This window comes from Zeus faber, assembly GCF_960531495.2.
Source record: "Zeus faber genome assembly, chromosome: 18".
NCBI classification, from domain to species: domain Eukaryota; kingdom Metazoa; phylum Chordata; class Actinopteri; order Zeiformes; family Zeidae; genus Zeus; species Zeus faber.
Genome location: NC_137210.1, coordinates 3,437,815 through 3,459,173, shown reverse-complemented (window position 1 = coordinate 3,459,173; position 21,359 = coordinate 3,437,815). Strand labels below are relative to the sequence as shown.

Sequence of the window (21,359 nt, the reverse complement as noted above, 5' to 3'; positions counted from 1 at the left end):
TGAAGAGTTCCCCTTGATGACATACAAGAAAACTGCGTTTCACACGCGCAACCTATATATATTACCTGACATTCGGTCTTTACAGATCCATATAAACAGGGTTTATAATCTGTTTGCTTTTAACATGTTGCTGCTTTTGTCACCCTTAATTTTTAATAATTTCACATTTTAATACTTAAAAACCAACACGTATTTACAAACATAGGAAGGCATACCACACTGGAATTCATCCGCTCCATCCTCGCAGTCCTTCTGTCCATCGCAGAGCCACACGCTGGAGATGCAGTTCCCGCTGGGACACGCAAAGTGGCCTTCCTCGCACTTCTGCCCATGGGAAACTGTGGGATGGAACAACAAATGGGGGAAAGTCAGCCACTCCGCCCCCTGGGGGGAATTAGCGATGATTGAGGTCATTATCGTTGCCTGAGCTCTCCCCGAATCTCAGACTCCGCTATCTTAATCGGCCCTGAAAATGAACTCTCACCACTTATTGTTCTTGCTGAGTCACTCCAAAATGGATGCTGGCTCTCCTTATCCTCCTGTCTTCTTTTTTTTCCCCGGTATTGCACACAGGACTGGTTTGTATTGTTTTCGGTTTTATTCCGGGGGGGGTTTGAGGGAGGGTGGTAGTGATAGAAAAAGGAGGAATCACCCTGGCAGTTTGTCTCGTCGGCGTAATCCCCACAGTCGTTGGACCCGTCACAGACCCAAGAGGGGTGGATGCAGAGCGAGGTGGAGTTACAGCCGACGAAGCCCCTCTCCTTCACGCCAAGCTTGTAGTAGTGGGAGCATTCTGTGTGGTCTGAATAACAAAACAAAACACAACACAGCAACGCAAAAAAATACAAATAAATAAAAATCCGTGCCTGCCATCGTAGTGGGGGCTGGTGGCTGCTAGAGGTGGGGGAATGGGAGCCAGTGGATTAGGTTTTCCCAATGTGTGGCAGGCGCAAGTCTAAGTCAGTGGATCCAATTGATCTGTCAGACGTACGCTCATACCTCCTACGTACACACACACACACACACACACACATTTTTTTTCCATGCAAAAAACCCCCCAAAAAAATAAAATAAAGCGACTTACTGCAGCTCTTCTCATCTGATGCATCAGCACAGTCAATGACCTGGTTACACCAAGCTGAGCTGGGTACACAGCTCCCATCCTGGCAGGAGGATTCGGATGAGCCGCACGTGACATCTGGGAGGCAGAATTAACATTTCAAAAAGGTTGGGCGCTTAGTGGATTGAGCCAAGCATCCGCAGACAGGTACAGGTAAAGCTCACGCTCTAATATTTTCACATTCACATATGCCGCCTGGGTGGGAATTGGCTCTGGGTTTATACAGGCAGCCAGATGAGGGGAGGGGAAAACGAAGGGGGGATTTTGGGATGAATCACAAACGTATAGGTGCTGATATGTACTGGATTTTACTGAAACGTGGTCTGGTCCATTAAATATTACGACTCTAGAGGGCTTCACAATAACAAATGCTTAATAAATAGTTATGAGATGCAATTTTCTTTTATTTTACTCACCGCCTAGTGCGGCAATTGAATTGGCCGTTACGTTCTCTTATTAAATCCCTTGAGGTAACGCAAATAAGGCTACTGTTGATGTCTCATTTAAAAATAATTAAATAAAAAATAAAAAAATAAAATACAAATCCTACATGCTTGGCCCGAGACACATCAAAGTCTTACAAAAAACCTTTTCCTTCTGAACTCTACCTCAGCGCTCAACGACGGGTAGGGAATTAAAAATCTAAATTTGCTTGTCGAGCCGTTATCAACAAACTCATATACATTACATAACTATAGTGGTGGCAGAATTATAACAACACTTGACACACACAAGCACCGCCTGTAAATATGTTTCTATAACGATAAATTTCAACCTGAGGCATGACATTTGACACGCGAGGCGCTGCCAAGGTTGTCAAAGGCAGCCTTTCCTGTATCCCAGGAGCAGGGGCCCAGGTCTCGGTTTGCCGGGGCCATGTGTGAGCTCGGAGATCATTAGGCAGCGAGGGCTTAGCGCAGCATGTAGCCCAGTGTGTCGCGGCAGCATTAACTTCGGTTAGGTGAGTACGGCGGCCCCCTTGGAGTCAGCGAACGGGATTGAGTGGGAGATCAAACGAGCCGGACTCACTGCTGCAGAACGCCTCGTCCGAGTTATCCCCACAGTCATCGATGCCATCACAGAAACGGCTGTTGGCCACACAACGCTGGTTGTAGCACGGCCTGAACCCCTGTCTGCAGCTCCTGTTGTCTGGGGGACACAACACATGGGGTCTTTTTACTCACTTCACTCACTTTTATAATATAAATACTGCCGGCCAATTGTGGCAACAGTATTTGTCAGCATTTGCAGTTATCTAACCTTGCAGTTTCTTCTGATCTGACAAAGTTTAGACGTTTGTGGTTGGAATGTCTATCTATCATAATGTCTAACTATCATAACTAATCATTTAAACCCTAGATCCCCATGAAAAATGTATCCTGTGCATATCCATTTTGCGCTATACAGCTATTCCTCACTTAACGACTTACCTGTTTAGTGACCGTTCAGACTTACTACCAGCTGTCTGACCAGTCTGTATTGTACGCAGCGTACAATACCACAGCACCTCAGCGTCAAGCATCTCATCGTGCATCACACTTCATATACTATATATGCTATACACTATAAATATTATATATACTATATACACGATATACACTAAATATATTATATATACTATATATACTATAAACACTATATATACAATATATACTATATATTATATACACTATATACTATATTTACTATATACACTACATATACTATATACACTATATACACTATATATACTGTATACACTATATATACAATATATACTATATACACTATATACATCTCATCTCATCACCCTTCTCAGTCTCAGTCTTGTTCCCGCAGTCTGTCAGTATTCACTACACTAGCGTTCTCAATGGCCACGCCCCCTTAGCATGAAATAACACGGGTCCTCGCTTATCGACCAATTTGCTTAATGCCCTGGTCCTATGAATGGAACTCGGTCATTAAGTGAGGAGTACCTGTATATTTGTATATATGTATTTGGCTATTTCTGTGCTGTATTTTTGTCTATTTGCCTATATTTGGCCATTTTTATTTTAGTTATTTTAATTGTTATTTGTTATTTTATTTAACAATTTCAGTTTTTATTTTTCAGACTTTTTTTTTTAATTGTCTGTAGAGAAATGCACCAATCCTGACCATGACAAATTTCTTACTTTCTTACTTTCTTTCTCATATATAGAAAAAGCACTTTGTAGAATAACTCCAAAACTCCAAATTCCGATTGTGAGCTCAACGTTACCGTTCATAACCGTTTATTAGGAAAAATTGTTGAAGGGTTTCGTCCGGCCCTCGTTTTGAACTGCCTTCCTTCGTGCTTCTTACCACAGTACTGCATCTTCTCATCTGACTTGTCTTTGCAGTGGGCTGTTCCGTCGCAAGTCAACTGGTACTTGATGCACTCCCCATTTCCGCACTCAAATTCCGTATGGATGTTGCAGGAGGAATTCTCTGCTGCGAAAGGAGAGCACACGGCTGTGAGGGGAAAACGGGCGGCTCCTCCATTACAGTGCTATTTAGAGGTTTATTCTTAATTAGAAGCAGTTCATAGGAAGTACTTTGTAATTTAAAGATTCTTCTGAAGACTGAAAGCTATGTCCAAAGACTTTTATATTCAGTCGCATGCATTTGTTTCATAAGAGCACTATTACATATGTGCAACTTACAAACACATCTGTTGTCATCCAACAGCACGCGTTCTCCTCTGCAAGTGCAATTAACCCTGCCTTCTGGGGTCAGGAGGCAGAGATCGCCGCAGCCCCCGTTCTTGTGTCGGCATGGAGACAGCTCACCTGTACAAGCAGTGAAGGTGGCAGTGTGTTAGTTAATAGTTAGGGGGTGATATTATTAAGTATGAAGTATATTATAAGTATGAAAACAGGTCAGCCCGTAGAGGATTCCAAAACTTCTCATTATGAAACCATTGACAGTTTGGTCGTTTTACCTTCGCTGAAGGTAGCCTGAGGTAGCCAAAAAGGCTCAAGCTAGGTTAAAACAAAAATATCACCCTCCACCATGCTGCTCAATTTCTGGATTCATCACTTTGCAGGTGGAGCGCAATAGGTATGATGCAGCAGAGTTTGAAGATATCATAACAAAAGCATCTCTTCAACTGTCTACCCCAGGTAAATAAAAAAAAAGGCGGGAAATAGGCAATGGACCACTGACTCAAAGAAAATAATAAGAACATTTAGATAACAGGACAAACCATGAAGCATGAAGTGTGAGTATTCATCACAGGGGCACGCAGCCATGGAAAACCCTTCTGGTATTGCGTACCCTCCAGCTTCAGCATGTTATTGTCACGTCCCTAGCCTTGCCCTTCAGTCGCCTGGTCTCCTTGTGTGCCTTCCCCCCCTTTTCTCTCTTGTATCTAGTATGTCTATGTCTATGCCTGGTTAGTGCAGCGTGGGCGCCGATCCTGGTTCCAGGTTTGGCTGGCACAGCTGATCCTTGTCACACTCATCACCACCCTCCATAAGAACCCTGGCTCCTCATCCAGACGTCGTCAGATCGTACCCTCACCTACCGTGGTATTTTCCAGACCGCGCACTGCGACGTCGAGTGTATTCTTTGCACCTGTCAAGACTCCGTTGCTCCTTGCCTTGTCTGACCCTGTCCTCCCCTCCCCTCGTCTCTAGAAAACCTCTCACGTGGCAGCCTGCCCGCCCGCCTGCCTATGCCTCACCACCAGCCTGTTCGCACTCAAATCCCTGTGCCTTCAGTCTGCCCGCCGGACCCCGAACGACCCACCTGCACTTTATTCCATTCCCACATCATTATATTCCCCTCTTTGTAAATAAACCTTTTATACTCTCCCTGTGGTGTGTGCTGCATCTGGGTCCTATCAGCCTTGTTCACAACAGTTATTTATTAGAAACAAAGCCACTTTGCAGACCAGTTGCGTGAGTCGACATGATGAGGGCATGGAGGTAGAGCACAATAGAACATGATCCCGAAACCACCACATATGAGCCTGGCATATGTGACCCACTGCATACATATATTTCATTTATTTTCATTGTTTTTAACATAATATGAAAGTGTAGAATCAGCTTCAAAACAATATATCACTTGTGGGAATCGAGCAAATATTTTGGAAGCTATGAGTTATTAAAGATTCAAGTTTTGGAAACAGAAGTTGTGAGAAATCAGCCTTTAAAGTTTTAGAAGCATTTCCAGACTCTTGCAGAACAGAATACACATTGAGAAGCACAAATAATGCTTTAAATGGTTACATCTGGATAGTTCTGTGCTCCTTCAATGAGATGATGAATGTTGAATGTGTTTTTTATGAAATTATATTCAAATCATTAATTTACTAAAATATTGGAAAATGCACAATTCAAGTTAATCCTTTAATTTTAAGTAATTATTTTTAATTTCATTTTCATTCTAAGCTCATGCTCACTATAGTAGCATGACCCTCTATTATTCTGTGACTTCAAAACATTCCCATGTGCTGCCTTTAATGTACTTCCTTTATGTTTCTTTAAAACATTTCTTACAGAAGTGATGTCAGCTCTTCTTCGTCGTGTCCTCTGAGCCAGCGTCTCTGGCTTCAGCGCAACAGTTTTTTTTATCAGCGAAGAGGACGTGGTGTTGTCATTTACGAATCAAACGACTTTATAACCTTATTTTAACAAAACGGTTTGACATTCTGATTTCACATCACATGGAATGTGGAAGGATGATCTTGACCTGCCTGTTTGCATTAAAAGGAACCGGTTTGCATGAAAAGGAACTCAGCACAGCGCCTCAACTTTTTAATATTAATCTAATATCCAGAAATCAAACTCAGGTTTGAAAATATGTTGAAAGATAGAAAACAACTTGAGGAATATAAATCTGCTATGATCATATTTTGGACTAAAAAAGGGATTTGTGATGTTTTTCACATACAGCTTAAAGTACTGCGGAATGCGCAGTTGGGATGTGGTTGGTCACATATACAGTAGCTTATCCTACATATCATCTTCATCTCTGATGGTTTCCCATTTCAGGATAAATGACGAGACAAAGTGTCTCTCGGCCACAGAGACAAACCATTGGGACGCGGCAAAACCCAAAACCCACGTCCCTTTGTCCTAGTTTTAACTGAAACCCCTACACATACCACTACAGAGACTTCCACTTCAACACAGGGGACGTGGTTTTATTAATTACATCGCATACTTAAGTTTCTGCCCATGGTAAACGGGACCAACATCATTTATCATTCGCCTCACCCCTTAATTACACATCAAAATACCATTTTCAGGTCCCTAGTTGTAAGTTTAGCCATGTGTTTCAGAACTAGATTCAAACAGGACTAAAGTGTACATGGAAAAAACAGACATAAGGCACATTGATTCAACACTCACCTTGTCCCTTACAAATACTGTATGACTTTGTAAAGCTCTCAGGCAAACGAAAAGCGACGGTGACTGTCAGTCTATGAACGAAACAAACGCTGTGCAAAGGCAATACTTACAGTTGTTGGTGTCACTGGCCACAGTGATGATTCCCATGGGTTGATGAGGTATATCCGCCCGCAGGACTTTGGTGTCTCCACCTGTGTACTTGTTTGCCCGCAACACAGCCCTGCGGGCCCAGTCCGACCAGAAGATGAAGTCCTCATAGATGGCGAGCCCGAAGAACGTTCCCGGGCCAGATTTAATGATGACCTACAAAATATAGATATAGATATAGATAAGCATTGGGAAGGGGAACTGTAGAGCTGTAGAACCTTCGAGGTCTAGGCTTGACTGTTCTCGTGTATTTAGCATAGGAAGCTCTGACTGAATGACTCCTCTGTGCAGGTTTATTTCAACCGGGTGTGTCCCCTTCAAAGAGAAATAACATGTGTTTTTGCAGGGCCAATATCCCAGCAAATCTTGTATTGTGAAGGTTTGGGCGGGGGGGTCAGCAGATTTCCAGCGGTCTTCTCGAAATAAACGGGGAGCATAATAATGTCTCAAATCATTAATCAACACATCACCCCCACCGCCCACACAACTGCTTAACCCAGCTGTTGGGGGGAGCAAATGACAGTGTCATTGGCAGGGAGGCAGGAATGCATCAGATAGCTCCTTCAGGGACCCTCCAGAACTGGGAGGGGCGGGGGGGCGGGGGGTGGGGGCAGCATTGGGCCTCCAGCAGCTCTGTACGCTGAGCCATTAGTGGGACACGCATGTAAGCAGGATCGCATTAGCCCTTCGCCGTACTGGGATTAATAGGACAGGTGTTGATTAAAGGGAGCCCAGCGTGTGAATGCAACAACTGGCCGCCAGGAAGGAGGAAGGGAGGGAGAGAAGGAGGGAGAGTGAGAGAGAGGGAGAGTGAGAGAGTGAGGGAGGGAGGGAGGGAGGGGAGGAGGGAGGGAGGGGAGGAGGGGGATAGAATGCCGAACGCCAGATGGGTTTTGGAGGAACATATTGATAGGAAATTAGATTTGGGAGTCTCAGCCTCACGTTCATACACTAATTAAACCATAGTACCAAATATCTCTCTGGCTCTAAACATCTTAAGTGCAGCGCTGGATATGTTAACGTGATTATTTTATTTAGCGTCCTTATACGATGTACACTTTTCAATTAATCGCTACGTGAACGATTTATCTGCGATCTCTGACACGTCAAATCTCTGACACCAAATAGCGGCATCACATAAATGTCTTAATTATTATTCTCCTTCTCTCGCTCTCTCTCTTTCTTTCTCTCTCCCTTTCTTTCCATCCTTAAAAGGTCATCTTTTTAGTGCTTAAACATGTTGACATCTTTCCCCAAACACGAGGGCCACCCCCTCCTGCCCTCACTCTCCAGAGTGCCACCATGTTTAATGACACGGCTCTCCACTCTCAAAATGGTACAGAGTGGTAAGCCACTTCCACGGTCTCCGTCTTCTCTCTGTTGGGGAGCGGAGCGCCGGGCGGCTCCCTGTCAACGTGTAATGACACTGCTGCGGGGGGAAAGGCAAAGAGGCGGCGGAGGAGGAGCTGGAACCCTGCAGGATGCTCCGCTACCTAACAATAAGCCACCTCCCCCACAGTCAGCTCGCCCTTCACAATGCAAGCGTGTCATTACACCGAATCCCTCCCCCACCAGCCCTCCCAATCCCCACAAATGCCCCTAAGTGATGTGTGAATGACGACAGGTTACCTTTGTGTCATTTTTACATTTTTTTAATTGGGACTTCCATGGATTGAGAGCCAACAGAGTGTGGGTGTGGGAGAGTGTATGTGTGTGTGTGTGTGTGTATGTGTGTGTGTTGGGGGGGCTTCTTAATGAAAAAGCACATTCATTAAAAAGGACTGGACCACACCAAGGGCAGCTGGGTGAGGCGAAAGGCGATGACTCTTTGAGCATCCCGTGGTGGGACCAAGGAGGCGGTGTCAAACTCAAATTGAAATCCAGAGCAAAAAGAAAAGAGGGCTGCAGTACGATCCCTTACATGTCAGGGACACAGACAGAAACATACCTGCTTTTGGATTTTCAGGATGAAATACATTATGCATGCAACCTCTAGCAGATAAAATGAGAACCCCCCCCTCTTTAGCCACCCAGCCACCCACCCCAACCACCTCTCACTGAGCTCCTTTACTCCTGCAGGGAAATGACTTCTATAATTAAGTAAACCCATCAGCGCACTCGAGAAATATGAGAAAAGAACGCCCAAAGGTATTTCATAGGCTATCCGTCGTACAGAGACCAAGGTCCCTGTGGACCTCCCCGGGTCTGGGAGATTACATGCCAGGCGGAAAATTGGTTCATCGGAGTTGAGAGGGTCAGATCAATTTGACATTCTGTCCCAGATCTTGTGCCCTTGTGTCTCAGATGTTTGTGGAAATGGTGCATCTCCAGCGTTGAAAGATAATTTCCATGAATTTTCCAGAATACATTTAGAGCAGATGGGACATTATTATAAAAAGAAAGTTGACTTTCCTGTCACAACCCCACTGAGATACAATATGCACCTTCATTACCTTGAAAATAAATATTTGTTCTCAGACTACATCATCATAGCACAACATTTGTTGTAAGTTCCATTTGTTCGTGCAGACAAAACAAGTAAGCCAAGTAAGACCAGTTCTCATCTGGTATCCTCACATATCTGTTGGAGCCATCGTAGTCACATCTCTCAATCCTGCCCAGACTCCCGTCTGAGAAGTACAGCTTCTCCGCTTTGTGGTCGATGGTGAGGCCGTTAGGGGTGAGGATGTCGGAACTGACGATGACCCTCAAGTTGTTGCCGGCCAGGGTGGACCTCATTATGCTGGGCCTCTGCTCGTTCCAGTTGGTCCAAAACATCAGGCTGCAGCGTTCAACAAATATAACCAAAAGTGAAACATTTAACATTTAACTGCCATCGTGCCATCCGCTAGACCCAGAGACTTGTATCAATGTTTGGACATGTGTCGTCCTTTCATAGCACTTTGCTTTGCCGGTAAATGCAGATGTTGCCCGGCAAAAGTGTTTTTTTCTACACCTCAGCAAAGAGTGTAAAACCAATATGTGTTCCCTGAAATTGAATCAGGGAGTGGGCATAGTGGCTTTGAAAGGAGCTTGCGACTGTAACACGTCAGAGAGGCCTTTGCCAAGGAAAACAAATCGGTAACGACTCAGGAAATTATTAATGGGCGTCCCGAATTGGGTTTATGATGCTGCAGCATGTTATCAAGGTAGGAGCCCACACCAGCCCCCTTGCCGCAGTAACATGTCATAGGCTCCCATCGGCCCATTTTTATGAGCTCCATCTCGGATAAGGCCCAAACTGCCATGCTTTGCCATTTCTATTTGATAAAAGTGATTAACATCAAAAGCTGTTTAATGGAGGAGGTATAATCATATATCCTTATGATTATCCAACGTGACGCCTCTGAAGAATATGGACAAAGCAGATCATAGTAGCGGGAATAAATACAAATGGAAGATTTGTATCAGGGACGGCGGGGCTTTCGCAAGATCGAAGATGAAAAAGCGTGTTTCATATCCAAAACCATAAAGATAAACAGCAAACAAAAGCGTGGTTGAAGGACAGTGGTGGTACGGGTCTGTTATGGCAGAATCATACTTTTGGGCCTTTTTTGTAGCAGTACAGTTGAACAAGGGACAGTCACAAATTCTGACTTGGCACCATAATGAAATTGTGGAAGTCTACTCTCCAGGGTTAATAAGGATCCCGGTCAGGAACCACAGCCAGCGACTGCTAATTAATCACTTCACTTTAAATTCTAATTATCGGACAGTATTTCTGGAGTGGGATGGATATGGTGCCAAATTGCTAACCAAGGATACAGTCCGAGGTCAAGAAATTAATTTAGTTAGCAGCAAAACGAGCAGGACACTGGCCTCTCATAGCCTTAGTCATTTCAGACCGTTCATTTTGATATTATAACATTAGAACTAATAACATCTTAACTACAATAATATTGCTCTGACAAAGGGTAAATTATGTTTCCCCGTCTTCTTTTCTAAAATAATTTCAAACCAATCAGGTCTTGGCAAAGTCTCAGGTTAACCCACAGATCTTCTGGTGAAGAGATCAGAATAAGAACACTGGATAATAATGGAAGACAAGTGGGAGAAACAGGGAAAGACGGGGCAGAAAAAATAACTCCCACGCACAAAATAACATCAAACTAATCGTCTTTGCGGCAAATGACTCATAACTGTAAGACATTATCCGCTGCGTAAACAAACACGACCACAGTTGCAGACTCCAACTTCACTTCCATGCACACGAAGAGCCTTGCTTCAATATTTGATGACGGGGAGGGGCGGTGTAAAGAGATGAAAATCAAATAGAAACACTGACTTTTGGCACTCGTCCAGTGCAAGGACATGTGGATGGTCTTCCTCTGACAGAGTGACCACAGCCTGGCGCTTGAAGGCCTCGGGGCGGTTCTGGTCCACAGTTTGCCTGCTAATGGTTGAGGTGGTGGAGCTGGTCCAGTACAAGGTGTCCCAGGCCCGGTGGTAAGCCAAGCCCTCAACAGAACCCACGTCTAAGGAGAATGAAGAGAATCAATTGTATTCTTTGGTTTCTTTGTGCCGGGAAAACATGCTTAACTAGCACATGCATGTAGGAGATTTGTTAGGTGAGGTGATAAATGAGGCCCACTGGAGGAAATTTTTTTTGTTTTAAATGCAAATATGGGATCTGATGATAGTAGTACAACATGGGCGGTCGTTTCCCCCGACTGACACTAACGCAGGCCTGGCGAAGAGGAAGCCTCCAATGGCTGACTACAGGGAAAGACAGCTGTTTGTCAAAGCGATATTCACGCAGAAATTCAATGTGATCTCATTTGAATCCATTTGCCTAAACCCTGTATGTGTGGCAACCTATTGCAGCTTCACTGATTGACTGTGAAAATGTCACTGACAGGCAAGAGGGCCCACGGAGGGAGAGAGGCAGTGAGCGCCTCCACAGGAACTGCCTCCGTGTAGCTGAATCTATCAAATACGACCTTCTATGGGTAGGCAACACTGTTTTTCATTTGAGGCATTCAACATTAATTTGTTCACCGTCCACTGCCAGTTAAGTAATACACAGAGGCATGCATTCAATTGATCTATCTTATTCCTGCTATTTAGAATCTGTTTAGAAATTGAATAACTCCTATATATCGCTAAGTATTACAGCAGAGCTAGAACTTGGCGACAGGTCCTTTGTATGGTTTGTTTGGTTTGTGAGTGTTTGTGTGTGCGCACGCACACTCAAACACAAACGCACCCATGTCATGTTTGTGTTTGAATAACACAGATTCGTGTACCTAACTGAGTGAATTCACAAAGGCAACGATGTGGTCTGCATTTGTGCATCTTGCTCGTTACACATTATGCGAGAGACAAGAACAGCAATTCCAAAAAAATATGTTTCAAGCAATCTATGCTTAATAAGTAAAGGGAATGGCCTCAACAGAACATCTGTCATTTCCTTTTCGCAAAGGACGTTGGCTGCCATCTCATCACCTTAATTCTACCCCTGATCTCAGCGTCTAATGGTGTGCACCCTGTCTGTTGTGAATGCAGTTGCTAATTGGTCTTAATGGCTGAATCCGGTGATCTTAAAAGCCATAAATGACAGACTAGAATACTTCAGGCACTACCTGAGTCAGCCGATTGCAAATTAATAGTTTGCAATAAAAGGTGTCCGACAGCGTGGAGTTCCTCAGAATCGTTGTCGGGGCCAGGGAGTAATTAATGAGGAACGTAGAGTTTAATTAGGGAAATATGGATGATTAACATCTTTACCCTTTTCAATGACAGGGCACAGATGGAAACTTTTATAGGATGTGGATGAAACGTATAGGATGTGTATTTGTTGTTGTTTTGGTTCAAACAGCATTGAACAGATCTCCTTGCTGCCTGGCTCTCCGCTCAAAGAAAAATAAGTGGGAAGAAAAGAGAAACCAACATTAGCGTACATTCTGTACCTACAGAGTGATTGTTGGGAATGCTCCCGCCTACTTAAATGCTCTTGTAAGAGCACATGTTGCCCCCCGGATGCTGCGCTCGTCAAATGAGCGTCGCCTGGCTCTGCCGGCCATACAGCCACGGCAATCCAGGCTATTCTCATTTGTAGTTCCACGTTGGTGGAACGAGCTGCCAAAAATGACCAGAGCGGGGACCTCCCTCTCTGTCTTTAAGAAGCACCTGAAGACCCAGCTCTTCAGTGAGCACCTCCTGTCCTAATCTACAATTACTTTGCACCACCTTGCAGTATTTATTGTTACACCAATGTTGTTGTTACACTAATCTCTGTCGCAATGTAGCTGAATGTTATTCTCCCTTGTAAGTCGCTTTGGATAAAAGCGTCTGCCAAATGACTAAATGTAAATGTAAATGTAAATGTACATTAAACCCTAAAAGGTTCGGTACTGGCGTAGGCAACCAGTATTCATGAGACCATCATTAAGAGGAATGGAGACGATACGCAGTTAAGATCCTGAAGCTAAATGGCCAAATAAACCAATCCCAACACCCAGCGCTGGTGCTCCTAAGGCACCCGAGTGTTAAGGAACGTAGCGCAGAAATACTCCAGATGTTCTTGTGAATTGTGAATGTCCGTTCCTTCTTAGAGGATGGTTGGAGCAAATGTCAAAAGCATAGAAATCTCTCCCTCCCTTAGTTTCATTTCTCCAAAAGGGTTATCACAGGGGAACGGGGGTGCTGTAGATCAGCTGCTCTCCCCCCTTGTTAAGATTGGGTGGGAGGGGGTGATGAGCTCAGCGCAGGTCTCGGAGGATGACCCAGAGCGCTAGCCGAGCAGAATAGAGGCTTTCCGCTGATCATCTGACTTCATCCATGCTTATGAAGGCTGGGATTGACAGTTTAAGAGAGGGAAGGCCATCGAGAGGGACTGCTCTTGCCCTCTGTGCCAATCACTAGCCAGAATACCTTCCGTTTTTCTCCGGCTTAGGCATTTGGGATGTTGAGGATGGTCTTGACCAATGGTTCACTACTGCCTACATAGCATTACACCAAAGTCAATTCACCAATAGCAAACTTTTGCCATGAATTGGCTTCTCTAAATTAAAACTACAAGTGCCTTTCAGAATATTTAACGCAGGAACCCAACTATGCATCATAGTCACAAAAATATGTGCTTCAAAGGCCGAGCACTTAATCCTTTAGTAGTAAAGTGTCCACTGGAGGATCAAGGGGATGTAAAGAATAAGAATATTGTTCAATGAAACATTCAAAATTGATGTCGCTATAATTACTTCAAGACAGCTTCATAGACAGAGACAGCAAGGAGCAGCACAAAAAAAGCATGTGTTTATGTGCATGCAGACTTGTGTGTAGGTGTGCGTGTGTGTGTGCGTGTGTTTGTGTGTATGCATTTATATGTGACTTTTAGCAGGGATTGGATGTTGGAATGTGTTTTTTATGTTTACATGAATTTAGCAAAAATTGAGAGGGAGAGACATTTCTAAACACAACACAAAGCAACACATTAAAAATAGCCTTACTTTCTGCTATCACTACTCTCCCTGTCCAGTCATCGTTTATCATCTGGATGTTTCCGAAGTGGATGTCGCTGAAAAAAATACGGTTGGCCCCCAGCGTTCCCTGGCTGTAGTCGCAGGCCAGGGCTATGACGTTCTTAAAGAAGGCCGGCTTCTCGAGAGGCTGGACAGGGGAGTTGAGGTCGCTCTCGTCCGACAGGTGGATGCTTTTGAGTATCGTCCTCTCGGAGAAGAGCAGGTAGCCGTCGTAACGCTCACAGGCGAAACCGTCGTCCGACAGGTGGCCGTGTGCACAGGAGCAGGTCCTCCGCCCGCTGCCCAGGTGGAAGCAGAGCTGCTGGCAGCCCCCGTTGTTCCTGGCGCAGGGGTTGGTACCTGCGGAGCAAAGAATTTCAATCCGAGAATGAATTACTCCTCTGTTTCGTATTAGTGGATGGTCTTCGCGTGTCTTTCAGGACTATGTATCTATGTTGCAGGTGAGACACCTACACCTACTTTCAGTTACGTCTTCTACACTTCTTTTCACAACACCATGAAAACAAGCGTAGAAAACGCAGCCGAGAGCAGGCGTGGCTTGACATCATTAAGTTGAAACCTCAACCTTTCTCCCGGCCTCTATTAAAGACTGTCACATCCTTCAGGTTGACCCCCAGGCCGCTTCTCATAGTGACCGCCTCAGTGGCGTCGGCCTTAAAGCCTCGCCGGATGGAGCCATTGGAGTGGGCCCTGAAAGGAAACACAGGGGGAAGATGGAGAATGAGGCAAGCTAAAAATAAAGCCAACTCTGAATTTGCATAGTCCAGTTCACAGTCAAGTCCTAATTCACAAAGCAAATTCACAAAGAATGGATTGCAGCCGCAAATAGTGTCACGAATTGCACATCAATAAGCGCACATCATCTGCGTTGTCTCAGGGTCCGGTCGCACAAGATATTGTGCTCATGACATACCAGCTCAAACAAGTCCATAAAGATTAGCGGCTGAGTGCAATTTGCCCTTGTTTTACGTTGAATTGCGGATCCGTGGAAATGCACGGATTCAAACATGCTATACTTATAGATTAAAATGTTCTTAGTATACTGTATATAGATTCATGTGCAGTGACTATAAACAATTTAAATAGCATAGTAAATCTCTAATAAAGCTTACTCTTCCCACACAGTTAATTTATCTCATGAATAAAATTGTATCCCCATTGTCCCTAAAACAAAAACCACACTGTTTTTTTTTTGTTTTATTTGGGGGAACGGGACAGGGGACACAGAGCGGAGCCGGCACCCCAATTGTTGGCATCCAAATCGATGGCGTGCCGATCGCAGGAGCCCCATTGCAGGCCCAAGTTCAGCTGCACTGGTTGCACCGTCCATCGCTACTTACACCACTAGGTCCCTCTCCATAACGCATGGAGAGAGATCGCTCCCTCACCGCACTCCCCTCTGGATGGCGCCCTAGGTGACCTCCTACGTCACCGATAGCAAGCGCTGGCCGTGACAGTAATAATTATTATAATACTAATGTGAAAATATTATTTGAACATCACTGGAATGTTTGGGCATGACACCCGTTATAAATGCACTTCAATTGCACCAGCTCTCTAAAGACGATCGCACAGCGGAGCCCTTTTTTTTTGTCACTGCGAAGTCCACACACCAGGTCTCTGCAGACAGAAATAATTAACTGCGTAACCCTAAGTGCGTTATGGCTATTAGCGCTGGTGTTTGTGAATAGGACATTTTTTGCAAAAAGGCTCATTTACATAGGAGTGATTTTGCTCCAAATGTATGAATAATACCTAATTTAAATAGGTGCAAATAGCGACTCCATTCTCGTTGCAGCGCACTCAGTGGTGTATTTAACTGTTTGTGGGTGCTTTGTGAATTAGACGCTTGCTTTTTGCATTATGTGCACAGGTTTAGTGGCCACAAAAGCTGCGCAATCCTTTTGTGAATTCGCCACTCAGAAAAACAAGGGTCCATTAGAGTGGACTAAGCATGTTGTTTGACAGAAGCCATGAGGATCTGACCTTGCCTGTGACATTGGGGTTCTGCCTGTGGTATTTACATAAGTAAGTGACGCCCCGTATTGCGTGGAAATAGTAGCTCTTAAGATTTCCATGGGGGACCCCCTCTGAAGGCGAGGGTTGATGCCAGGTGAGCACTGACGACTTCGCGGGCCAGTGCTTGCGCGCGCATTTAGGGAAATAATAAATTACCTGTCAGACCAGTAGATGTAAGGACCAAACACGGCCACGGAGAACAGGTCCACATTGGCCGCTGACAGTACAATCTCCCGGCTCTCGCCGGTCTCAAGGTTGATCCTCTCGATCTTGTCTGTGCGGGCGTCACACCAGTATAATCTGTTTTCCTGGAAAGTAATATAAAAAAATATAACAAAAAATGCAAAATCACCAGCTGAAAACCGCGAACAGAGGGAGGTCCGGGGGAGGGGGGGTGAAGCGTGATGTGAGAGTCTGTGTGTCGGGAGGACTGGCTTTTTACCTCATAGTCTATGGAGATGCCGTTGGGCCATGTGATCCCCGAGTTTACCAGCGTGACCTGGTCAGATCCATCCAGGCGGGACCGACCGATACAGGGGTTCTGACCCCACTCGGTCCAGAAAAGATACCTGTCCAGACATAAACACAATCAAATGTGTTGGGTTTTTGTGAGCAATTGGCGTGGAATAAATGAGAATGACAGAGTTCTAGGTCACTGACTAACCAATAGCACACTAGCGAGTCTAGCATGCTAACATAGCATATATATTTATTGAGCATTTTACATTAACAATATAGGAGTTTACAATATCATATCTGAAGAATAAAACCTCCCCAGCCTCCTGTCCAACCCATTCAAGATAAATGATATATATATATATATATATATATATATATATATATATATATATATAAATTACAATCTTTAAGTACAACACATAGAAAAAAATAAAAATAAATAAATAAAGAAAGAAAGAAATAATAATAATAATAATAATAATAATAATAATATATAAAAAGTTAACGAGACAAACAAGACAAACAAAAACAAACAAAAATAAAAAAATGGTTAAAAATTTAAATAATAATAATAATAATTACTAGTGAAGTTAAAGACTTAGTAGTCGCCTGGATATATGGTCTGTGTTTTTATATGATCAAGGAAAGCTCGGCAGGTGTTTACAAGTTTCACAAGAGAACCAGATTTTATCGAGTTTTATAAAGTGCAGGTAAGACAACTTTGATCCATCTGTTATCGGATGTGGGAGGGATATGTTTCCACTTAAGTATTAGTATTAGACATCTTGCTAATGTGAGGATGACAGAGCATTTTAAATTCCTTTCCAACCATATTAAAGTAAGCTGCTATTGCACTTATGGTTAGATGCTAAACTGCATTTTGTTGTCTCAGTACTTGTACTTTGTGCAATGACAATAAAGTTTAATCTAATCTAATCTAATACCGCATAAAATATACTCGGAATTCTTCATCTAATGCAATGAAGTTTCCTATATACAGTACATAGCATTTGATGAATGCTCATTAGTGAATGCTAAAGATACCTTGTGATACTGCGGCTGTTTGTGTATGGCTGTGACATAGTCTAATTTTATATTACACATTCACTCACTATACCTTAATACCTTAATATGGGTTTCTGAAGGAGTCGGCTGATTGAATGGAGCTACTGGCTATGATAAGTTCCTTTCAAACTGTTGTGCACCTAGTAACAGGAAAGCTATTGATCGCACGCAAAAAAACCAACAGCATCGACTGCAGAGAACACGCTATCGTACGTGTGATGTAGACAGCATGCCGTTAGCTTTTTGTAGAGTGACAAACCCTTTGTGCGGGTGGACGGCAATGGCCCTGGGCTGATCGAGGCCCTCAGATATCACCACCGAGCGGTAGGCACCGGAGAGACGGGAGATTTCAATCAGATTGAAACCGTGGTCCGTCCAATAAAGGTTTCCTGTCAGAAAAAAAAGAAAGAAGAGGTATAAATGCAGCCAAGCTTCTCATCTCTCCCCTCAGCGAAAAAAATAAAACAATAAAAAACGTCTTCGCCAATTTATAATATTTTATCAAAATGTTCACATTCCGAAAGGGGAGCCTTTTGGATTGGCACTGGTAGTGTCTTAGGGGCGAATTCATAAAGCAACTGCATGGCTTTTGCAGCAGCTAAACCGCTGCAAATAACAGAAAAAGCAAACGTCTATATAGAAGATATATATATATATATATATATATCAGCTGTGCAGTGGCTACAGTTAATCCAAAATGCGGCTGCACGCGTTCTCACTGGGACAAAAAGGTTTGAACATATCACACCTGTTCTTAGATCTCTACATTGGCTCCAAGTCAAAACTAGAATTGATTTTAAGATTCTGCTACTTCTATATAAAGCTAGAAATGGCCTCGCACCTCAGTATATAAAAGAAATGCTAATTATACACGAACCAGCAAGAACTCTCAGGCCCACAGGCAGTGGTCTTTTAACTATCCCTTGTACCAACTTTAAAGCAGGAGAAGCTGCTTTCTGTATCTATGCCCCAAGTAAATGGAACACCCTACAGAGGGACCTGAGAGAGGCCCCCACACTGAATACTTTTAAAAGCAGGTTAAAAACCTTGCTGTTCGCTAGAGTCTATGACTGACTAACTGACTGGCTGATGTCGGTCTGTCTGTCTGTGTTACTGGTGCTGGTGCTGTGGCTGCTGCTAACCTTATACCTAAACGTAACCCTCGCTTACCTTATGGCTAAAAGTAAGCATCTCTAACCTTATACTGTAACTTAAACACCTCTAAAGTGACTTCTCCGGTTCCGGTGAGCGCTACCAGTTCCGGTTCCGGTGACGTCTTTGCATGTGCGTTGCTGTTGTCTTTTTTGCTGTTGTTTTTTGTTGCTGCTGTTGGAGTTGATGTTGCTGCTGCTGCTTTTTCTGTTGCTGTTGTTGTTTCTGTTGTAATATTACAGGGAGAGGATCATAAGAAGGGTGGGTTTTCGGAGAGATAGTCAAAAGGATCTCCCTCCCGAGGTCAGAATGAAAAACTTGACCGTAATTTAGGGACGCTAATTAAAGGGCCGTGGCTGGATTAAGATGCACACAGTTGATATTTCCGTTTCTGGTGAGGACTACCACTTCCAGTCCCACTGATGTCTTTGCTGTGCGTTACTTTGTTGAGATGAGATGGTACACACTGTTGACTCAATACAGATGAGGAGATTTCTGGTTCCGGTGAGAGCGACCACTTCCGGTTCCGGTGACGTCTTCGCTTGTGCGCTGTTGCTGCTACTATTGCTGCCGCTGTTTTCTGTTGCTGCTATTGTTTCGGCTGGTATTGTTGTTGCTGTTGCTACCCTTATACCTTAACCTAACCATCCACCATGATTGGATTAAGATGAGATGGTGAGGATTGCCACTTCCGGTTCCGGTGACGTCTTCGCTTGTGCGCTGTTGCTGCTGCTGTTGCTGCTGTTTTTCAGGTTCAGTAGCCGCTAGTGTTGTCGTTGCTGCTGGTAACCTTATACCTAAACTTAACTATCTGACCTTATTTCTTAACCTAATCATCTCGAACATTATACCTAAACATAACAATCCCTAAACTTATACCTAAACTTAACCATCCATATATATATATACCTTATACCCTAATTTAAATATCTCAAACTTTGTACCTCAACTCAACATCTCTAACATTTCTAACTTGAGTGACTTTTCCGGTTCCGGTGAGAGCTACCATTTCCGGTTCCGGTGAGGTCTTTGCGTGTGCGTTGCTGTTGTTGCTCCTGCTTTGGTTTTGCTGTTGTTGCTGCTGGTGGTAATGTTGCTGCTATTTCTGTTGCTGTGGTTGTTTCTGTTTTGATATTACAGTTAGAGGATCATAAGAAGGGTGTGTTTTCGGAGAAAGACAGTCAAAAGGATCTCCCTCCCAAAGGTCTGATTGAAAACGTGACCCGTAAATTAGGGACGCTAATTAAAGGACCGTGACTGGATTAAGATGAGATGGTGCACACAGTTGAAATTTCCGTTTCTGATGAGGGCTGCCACTTCCGGTTCCGATGACGTCTTTGCTGTGCTTTTCTTCGTTGAGATGAGATGGTACACACTGTTGACTCAATACAGATGAGGACATTTCTGGTTCCGGTGAGAGCTACCACTTCCGGTCCTGGTGACGTCTTCGCTCGTGCGCTGTTGCTGTTTTTGTTGCTGCTGTTGTCTGCTGCTGGAATTGTCACTGCTGGTGTTGTCATTGCTGCTGGTGCTGTTGTTGGTGCCGCTAACCTTATACCTTAACTGGTGCTGTTGTTGGTGCCGCTAACCTTATACCTTAACTGGTGTTGTCATTGCTGCTGCTAACCTTATACTTAAACTTAACTCTCGCTTACGTTATACCTCAACCTAACGTTACCTTTTACCTAGACTTAACCATCTCTAATCTGAGTGACCTTTCCGGTTCCGGTGAGAGCTACCACTTCAGGTTCCGGTGACGTCTTTACGTTGTTGTTGCTACTGGTGTTGATGCTGCTGCTGCCGTTGTTGTGTTTCTGTTGCTGTTGCTGCCACTGTGTTTGGAGTCACTTTTATTGTTGTTTTTGTTGTCTTTGTTGTTGCTTTTGTTGTTGCTGTTGTTTCAGGGGCATTCTTTTGTAACGACCGGCTGACAACTATGTTCTCTCTTTCTTTTTTGTATTTCTTTGTAAAGCGCATTGTGTTGCCCTGGTATGAAATGCGCTCTATAAATAGTGTGACTTGACTTGACTATATATATATATATATATATATATATATATATATATATATATATATATACACATATATACACACTCACACACATATATATGTATATATATATATATATATATATATATATATATATATATATACACACAGTATATATATATATACACAGTATATATATATACAGTTTATATATATACACAGTATATACATATTTATATACTGTATATTATATATATATATATATATATATATATATATATATATATATATATATATATATATATATATATATATATATAAATTTAAGATTTATGTTTGTTTTTAATGTTTTATAGTCACTGCACATAAACCTAAAAATATTAGTGTGTGGTGTCCCCACCACATGAGACTGGTGACAGAGACTCGTGCCATCAGCGGCCGCAATCCATTTCTTTGTGAATTTGCTCTCCTGAGTGTGAGATTGCACTTCATTGCTCCTCTTAAGTTCAACGAAGCAACATCTCACTACACTACCCGCTGTGCCTGATTTGGTGTTTATTCAGCATT

At 43.4% G+C, this 21,359-nt stretch overlaps 1 protein-coding gene across 1 annotated transcript in view; it reads right to left on the bottom strand.

Annotated features, from left to right (window-relative positions):
- The window catches only part of lrp1bb (low density lipoprotein receptor-related protein 1Bb), a gene marked incomplete at both ends in the record, with an annotated part of 302,444 nt that overhangs the window by 78,189 nt on the left and 202,896 nt on the right, over positions 1-21,359 (bottom strand). Inside the window, 14 exons of the mRNA XM_080019511.1 lie at positions 216-338; positions 653-802; positions 1,085-1,198; positions 2,150-2,269; positions 3,443-3,571; positions 3,784-3,909; positions 6,591-6,783; positions 9,205-9,409; positions 10,913-11,102; positions 14,076-14,447; positions 14,674-14,798; positions 16,284-16,435; positions 16,570-16,696; positions 17,911-18,040. Coding sequence (XP_079875637.1) covers positions 216-338; positions 653-802; positions 1,085-1,198; positions 2,150-2,269; positions 3,443-3,571; positions 3,784-3,909; positions 6,591-6,783; positions 9,205-9,409; positions 10,913-11,102; positions 14,076-14,447; positions 14,674-14,798; positions 16,284-16,435; positions 16,570-16,696; positions 17,911-18,040 — 2,256 coding nt within the window. The remainder of the gene's footprint in view (positions 1-215; positions 339-652; positions 803-1,084; positions 1,199-2,149; positions 2,270-3,442; positions 3,572-3,783; positions 3,910-6,590; positions 6,784-9,204; positions 9,410-10,912; positions 11,103-14,075; positions 14,448-14,673; positions 14,799-16,283; positions 16,436-16,569; positions 16,697-17,910; positions 18,041-21,359) is intronic.